Raw genomic sequence first — 7,442 nt, 5'->3', positions numbered from 1 at the left:
TGTGGGACTCTTGGCACTGGTTGTGCTGAATCATGTGGATATCGAACAATGACCGGCTGGACAAAATTGACAACTAATGAAATAACTTTGAGGGGGAGTGAGAAGGGGGGCCAGGTAGAGCGGTGACCCCACAGTCCCGTCTGCTCGGCCTATTGCAGGCTGATCTGGAGGGTGGCTTGGATGCAGAGGAGTGTTGGCAGAGTTTCCACCCCTGAGCGCGCCGTATATATTGAGCTCGGCATGCCATCACAAACACACTGGCACAGACACGTACTGGTAAGAGATTCACATCCATCGCTCTCCACATTATTTCTTTTTTTTAAATAATTTTGATCCAACTTTGTCTAGATTTTTTAAACAAACAGGTTAGTTTATAATTTTACATGTTGGGATAACATAATTCTTTGTCATTATACATAAAACTATTTAACTTATAAACAAATAGATTAACATGGGGACTGTTTCAATTTAACTGTTTTTGTTGGAATATTGTTTGGGAGGGGACTTTTTTTTACATACATGAGAGAACCAGCTTCGTGCAGAATTTAACTGCAGGTTTTCTGGCACTATTATTTAATGTTTTTACTACTGTACTATCAAACTGCAAACTACTGGACCCGAAAAATATGTTATTCTCTGTACAGTTTCATCATAACCCATCCGGTTCACTATGGCCACAGACCACCAGAACCCTGCATCCAAGCAGCAGCAGCCAGGCACTAGTGCTTTCAAGGTGAGGGGGAGAGGGGGAGAGGGGGAGGCAGAGGAATGGCAGGGCAGGGCAGAGGAGGGCAGGAAAGAAGGATGGGTAATGGTGGGGCAGAGCATGATAGGGACAATGACACACTGCAAGATTTTTCAAAGCAAAAGTTACACAGTACTCAACATAATTTCCCTATACAACTTGAGATCCCGACAGGCCGAGCATAGCAAGGAGACCTAAACATACATTTTGTATCTCCCTGTCTTCCACAGTTGATCATCTATGAACAGGAGAACTTCCAGGGGCCTTGCCATGAGCTGACTGGTCCCTGTAACAACCTCCAGGAAGCAGGCGTGGAGAAAGTGGGCTCCATACTGGTGCTGTGTGGACCGTAAGTGTGGCTCAGAGATAGTATGATAGAGAGAGGGAAAGAGAGAGAGAAAGTATGAGTTAAAGTTAAAAAAAAAACAGAATGATAGACGGACGCAAACAAAGCGGGTTAGATAGAGGTGTGTGATTGTCTGTGTGTGTGGTGTGGGGGGTGGGGGGTGGGGTGGGTAGATATGGTGTGATTATCAAACAATAGAAAAAGAAAAGGGATTGGTGATTGGACAAATTAAAATGGTTCTGTACAGGAAAACAAACACTTCCAAACCATTCCATAACACAAATATAGTCACTGCATTGTGCACAAGGCACTGTATGTTCATTCACCTTTAATCTTTTTTTTATCATCCTTCCCTTTCCCCCTCCATCACCTTGTGCCCTCCTCACCTTTACTCGTCTGTGTTTTCTCAGATGGGTGGGATACGAGCAGGCTAACTGTAAGGGGGAGCAGTATGTGTTTGAGAAGGGGGAGTATCCTCGCTGGGATTCCTGGACCAACAGCAGACGTAGCGACAACATCTTTGCATTCCGCCCCATTAAAGTGGTAACACAGCACCCCCTTCGCTACTACAACACAAATCAACCACTTTGTAGATTCTCTATGACTTTTTCTTATGGTGTGTTTTCTATTCTCTTCACAGGACAGCCAGGAGCACAAGATTGTCCTTTATGAAAACCCCAGTTTCGCGGGGAAGAAGATCGAGATCATAGATGATGATGTCCCCAGCTTCCATGCACACGGATACCAAGAGAAGGTCTCCTCTGTCAGAGTTCAGAGTGGCACGTGAGTCTGCCCGCCAACAGCAGTTATATCTGCCCCAACATTACCATATTGCTATTTTCTCCTAATTACATGTATTGATCTTATCTCCCCGGCTTTCTTCTCTAAATACTTTTCTAATTTTTGTTTCTCTCCCATTCCATGACTCTTACGCCTCTGTTGGTTGTGTACCAGTTGGGTGGGGTACCAGTATCCTGGCTACAGAGGCTATCAGTACCTGTTTGAAAAGGGTGAATACAAGGACAGTGCTGAGTTTGGTGCCCAGTTCCCTCAGATCCAGTCTGTCAGGCGCATCCGAGACATGCAGTGGCACCAGAGGGGAGCTTTTCACCCTGTCGCCGGCGCCAACTAAGCTTAAATGACTCTTTCCTGCACCAAGCCCTGACCCCTGCAACCCTGCTCCTTCACACACTTCTCCCCCCTCACCTACTCAAAATTGCATTTGATGCCCATTGCCATTGTTTCCATAGCACCATCCTTTAAAGCAAACTAATAAATCCTTGTTGCTTACATTTCAAGTGGTCGTGGGACTCAACTTTGTTCTCCTGTATTGTTTATCTGAACAGAAAGTGTACCTTACAATTACTGAGCCACAACCGCATCTATTGCTTTCCAGACCAAAATATGTAGGTGGGAGAGTGATTGGATGATGAATAATTGTAATGGTATCAAATTTAAAACCGAATATGTGACTCGGTCCAATTTCATATGAGCTCCTTAAAAGTCTACAGATAATATCGAACCTCATTATTATATGAAACAAAATGCTACAGAGGAATCCAGTTACTGGAGGACATAGTGTATTATTATAATAGTATGCTGTGATTGGTTACCCGCCAAGCATTGACATCATTTCCTGTAATGAAAACAACACCGGAAAAGAAAGAAGAACATGAGGTAGCGTCGGTAAGTTTAGACATATTACACAGAGCAACGATCACTGCTAGATAGTCTGGGTGAGACTTTACATACTTTCAATTGGAGTTTGGTAACGCATTTCGATACTTTTAGAACCGGTTTAAGTAACCGCTATCTAGCTAGCATATTTAGCTAACTTTCAAGCTGACGTTACTGTATCTATTAAACCGCTCATCAAAGTAGGTGATACTAGCTAGATAACTAACCGAAACGGGCATATTATTGCTAGCTAGCTAGCTAGATAACTGTTAATTGCACAGGTTGTCCAATATTCTGCAGAACCCTTAGCAATCTAGTAGTCTGTTGACATCTAACACAGATAAATACTTCAACCTTGTAAGGGGTCTTTTATGCTATTGCCTTCATATAGCAAACTCTCTTGTCATCCACAGTTAAGATGCCAGTCCTCTGTAGCAGTTGTGCTGAGAAGCGTGCAGTGCTGAAACGTCCAAAGACGGCCCATTCCCTGTGCAAAGAATGCTTCTTCTGGGCCTTTGAGGAGGAGGTGCATCAGACAATAGTCTCAGCGCAGCTCTTCAAACATGGAGAAACTGTGGGCATCGGTGCCTCGGGTGGGAAGGACTCCACTGTGCTGGCACATGTCATGAAAGTCCTAAATGAGCGCTATAACTACGGCCTGAAACTACTGCTACTGTCAGTGGATGAGGGCATCACAGGTTACCGTGACGACTCCTTGGAGACGGTGAAGAGGAACCAGCAGCAGTATGAGCTGCCTCTGAAGATTGTGTCCTATGAGGAGCTGTATGGCTGGACCATGGATGCCATAGTGAAGCAGGTTGGACTGAAGAACAATTGCACTTTCTGTGGAGTGTTCAGAAGACAGGCGCTGGACAGGGGAGCCATGATGCTGAAGGTTGATAAGATTTGTACAGGTAATATATAACAAAAGTATTCTCATTGATCAAACTTATTTCATCTCTTATTTTAGATGAGGTGGACTTTTTCAAATAGTCCCTCTGGGATTTTGCGATTCTTCCATCAGCGCACTACAAAAAGGGGCTCTCAATTTTAACCCATCAACCATTTTATACTTTTACAGCATAAAATGGTTTGATCAAGCAACACGTCAACTTCGTCAGTGCGTTTTCGTGACAAATTCGATCAAACTAGCACAAATTGCCGTGCAAAATGTAATCATTGCCTCAGCAAAATCAAGCATTTTGGCCTGCGACTATCACAACAAATCACTGTGAAATCCTGGAGGGACTCATTTTAAAATGCTCTTCCTGTGTGTGTCTGATTCTGTTCTCAGGTCACAACGCTGACGATGTGGCAGAGACAGTTCTGATGAATGTTCTCCGAGGAGACATCGCCCGTCTGCGTCGCTGCACTGCTATCAGCACAGCCAGCGAGGGCGAGGGGGTGGTGCCACGCTGCAAGCCCCTCAAATACGCCTACGAGAAGGAGATTGTCCTCTACGCCTACTTCAAGAAGCTGGACTACTTCTCCACAGAGTGCATCTACTCCCCCAACGCTTACAGAGGCCACGCCCGCACCTTCCTGAAAGACCTGGAGGCTGTGCGGCCCAGCGCCATCATGGACGTCATCCACTCTGGGGAGAACCTGTCAGTGAGGGAGGGTGTGAAGATGCCCGTTCAGGGGACCTGCGGCCGCTGTGGCTACATCTCCAGCCAGGCTCTGTGTAAGTCCTGTGTGCTGCTGGAGGGCCTGAACCGCGGCCTGCCCAGACTAGGAATCGGAAAGCACCACCGTCTCCACGAGAAGATCCTCTCACAGCAGCCTCTGACCCAGAAAGAGGAGAGGAAGCTCAAGGCTGTGGACTTCTGAGAGGTGAATAGGCAGAACATCTCAGGATCACCACCACTGTTTCTGTTAAGTGACACTTTGAAATGAGTGACCCAAGATGACACAACCAGATGTTGAGTTGTTTTAAAGGTTCAGCTTGGAGTTGAAGTAGGGATGTTACGTTGCCTCTAATGAAAGAGTGGCCAGCGTTTTCCCTTGTCAGCCACTCAAATCAAAGTTATTGGTCTTGTACACAGATATCCACACCTTGTTATTGGATTTCAACATTGCAGAACCAATTTTATTTTTGTTAACTTAAGTTTACAATTGTAATTTAGAAAATAAAGACGCATGGACAAAATGATTGGCATCCTGGAGCTAGTACTTGGTTTCACTGCCCTAGGCCCAGATAGCTACAATAAGCATAGTTGACAGTTATCAATGAGCTTGCTGCACCTTCCTACTAGCACATTTGCCCACTCTTCAGCAGCAAACTGCTCTAATTCTTCAATGTTTGAGGGGTGCCCTCCACCATCTGTTGTTTTCAGCTCTCGCCATAGGTTATGGATGTGATTCAGATCTTTTCTTTTCACAGGGCCACTCCAGGGCCCGGTTTCCCGATGGAACTTAGGCTTACGAGTATATTAACGATGCATCTTACCTACAACGGTCCCAGACGTAACATGAGTTTCCCAAAACACCACGCAGAGAGAACGCTCACTAAGTGCATCGTTGAGGCATGTGACGATACTGATAGAATCAAAAGAAAAGGTAACGCTGCTCTCGGATCAGAATTCTCCATTCAAATCTGACCTTAACATTAGAATTATTCCACAATACTGACAACGGATCAGCTCTTAGGAGACATATCACCTAAGGCTACAAATATTGAGGCTTATTCTAATGCTCACCCTATAATAATGCACTAAATCAAGATTTGGCACATCATTAAATATATTGAGGGAAAAAATGGACAGTAGTGTACAAGTAGCAAAATAGAAGTGAATTAATTGAACATGGAATGTATTTGAATATGATTGAAAGAGGCCTATAGCCTAGTGTATTTCTATTGGGATGCAGTCATCTTGGTTGTAATGTGAAGCATCTTTCTATATGTCCATTGTTTGTATCAATCGCAAAGACATTGGCAACTTTGTATTTGTAGTCAACGTTGTTCTGAAGTTATCGGTGGTTACAGAGCGACGGATAAACCATGGGATTTAAGGTTTAGCAGAGATCCTCTGTATAACGGGAGGGCAAAAAAGCGTCTGACAAACTTAGCGGTCCTGCGAGTGGTCTGAGGCAGGCATTAGATTACGAGTGTTTTAAATGCAACGTTAATAACGATGGTTTTGGGAAACTGCTCAGAGATTTTAACGATGCTCCTACGAAAGTTCTAGCTATGAACTTAACCTTAAGATGCTTTTGGGAAACCGGGCCCTGAGCAGCCCAGCAACTCTTCTTGAACCATTCCTGGGTACTTTTGATGTGTGTTTGGGGTTGTTGTCCTTCTATAAGGCCCACAACCTTTAACAGAGAGATTTTTTTTGGACACTGGATGATTATTATTGGACCTTGGTAATCTGCTCATTACATGATGTCTTGCACACATTCAAGGCCCCCAGTTTCCTAGGCAGCAAAGCAACCCCACAGCATTTTTCGAACCTCCCCAATTTTTGATTGTAGGGTGTTGTTTTCTTTGAATGCTTTGGTCATTGGTAAACACAGTAAGACACGACTGCTGGGAGACAAGAAAGCCTGGTGGAACTTCTCCAAACAAGGCAAAATCCTGGGGAAAATGTTCTGTGGTGTTTTTACTGACAACCAAATGAAGCATTCAATGAAAAGAACTCTACAATCAAAGATGAGTGAGGTCTGATGGTTCTGTGGGGTCGCTTTGCTGCCTCAGGTACTGGGGACCTTGAACGTGCAGGCATCATAAAATCAGCAGATTATCAGGTGTTTTGGAGTCCAGTGTACAACCCAGCATCCAAAAGCTGTCTCTGCATTGAAGGTTGTGGGTCTTCCAGCAGGGCAATGACCCCAAACACACAACAAAAAGCACCCAGAAATGGTTCAAGAAAAGATGCTGGACTGTTCTGGAGTGGCCAGCAAAGTCCAGATCTGAAATGGGGAATAATTTAAGGAAAGTCCAAGGATGCCAATGTATATTTGGCTGCAACTGTAAAATATCTGTATAGACAGTATATGAATAGAAAGGTGTGTACAGCAGTAGTTATATAGGATGAGCCATGACTAGAATACAGTATGTAAACATTGTTAAAGTGACCAGTGTTCAGTGACTATGTGCATAGGGCTGCAGTCTTTAACGTGCAGGGTAGAGTACCGGGTGGTAGCCGGCTAGTGACAGTGTCGTAACGTTCAGGGCAGGGTACCGGGCTGATGGCCTGGAGATAGAAGCTGTTTTTCAGTCTCTCGGTCCCAGCTTTGATGCACCTGTACTGTCTCCGCCTTCTAGAGCGCGTGTTGAGCTCATTCTACGGTGGGCCGAGTGTCTGCGGGTTTCTGCTCCTCCCTTGTGCTTGATTGATGAATTAAGGTCACTAATTAGTAAGGAACTCCCCTCGCCTGGTTGTCTAGGGCATAATTGAAACTAAAAACCTGCAGACACTGTCCTCTGTGGAATGAGTTTGAAACCTCTGTTCTAGAGGGTAGAGGTTGAGCAGGCTGTGGATCGGGTCTAAATGGGGAAGTGAGAATGATTAAAAATGTCTTTCTTGCAATTTCTGGAATCCAAATGCAATTTACATTCAGCTATGTGGTCAGTGAGTCAGTACATTATGAAACTTCTGTCAGCTGATGATTGAAATACAAGTGTATTTTGTATGGTAACTGTATATTAAAGCTATTCAACCTTTCCATGGC

General features: G+C 44.5%; 2 protein-coding genes across 4 annotated transcripts; both read left to right on the top strand.

Annotated features, from left to right (window-relative positions):
- Positions 1 to 2,389, top strand: crybb2 (crystallin, beta B2). 2 transcript variants are annotated; one of them, XM_014161075.2, is made up of 6 exons: positions 1 to 276; positions 645 to 733; positions 976 to 1,094; positions 1,502 to 1,634; positions 1,732 to 1,874; positions 2,046 to 2,389. In XM_014161075.2, the coding sequence occupies exons 2-6, from the start codon at positions 671 to 673 to the stop codon at positions 2,221 to 2,223; spliced, it is 636 nt and encodes a 211-aa protein (XP_014016550.1). In that variant the 5' UTR covers positions 1 to 276; positions 645 to 670; the 3' UTR covers positions 2,224 to 2,389. The 2 variants fall into 2 exon arrangements, with proteins under 2 accessions (XP_014016550.1, XP_014016551.1); XM_014161076.2 differs by lacking the exon at positions 1 to 276 and adding an exon at positions 284 to 365.
- Positions 2,390 to 2,719: 330 nt separating this feature from the next.
- ctu1 (cytosolic thiouridylase subunit 1 homolog (S. pombe)) lies at positions 2,720 to 7,435 on the top strand. Of its 2 annotated transcripts, none has more exons than XM_014160370.2 (3): positions 2,720 to 2,777; positions 3,182 to 3,682; positions 4,063 to 7,435. In XM_014160370.2, exons 2-3 carry the CDS (start codon positions 3,187 to 3,189, stop codon positions 4,596 to 4,598), a joined length of 1,032 nt encoding a protein of 343 aa, XP_014015845.1. In that variant the 5' UTR covers positions 2,720 to 2,777; positions 3,182 to 3,186; the 3' UTR covers positions 4,599 to 7,435. The 2 variants fall into 2 exon arrangements, with proteins under 2 accessions (XP_014015845.1, XP_014015844.1); XM_014160369.2 differs by having other exon boundaries at positions 2,746 to 2,827.
- The last annotated feature ends 7 nt before the right edge of the window (positions 7,436 to 7,442 follow it).

This window comes from Salmo salar, chromosome ssa20, assembly GCF_905237065.1.
Source record: "Salmo salar chromosome ssa20, Ssal_v3.1, whole genome shotgun sequence".
Taxonomy (NCBI): domain Eukaryota; kingdom Metazoa; phylum Chordata; class Actinopteri; order Salmoniformes; family Salmonidae; genus Salmo; species Salmo salar.
The sequence above is the reverse complement of the archived record's forward strand: the minus strand, read 5'-3'. Positions and strand labels throughout refer to the sequence as shown.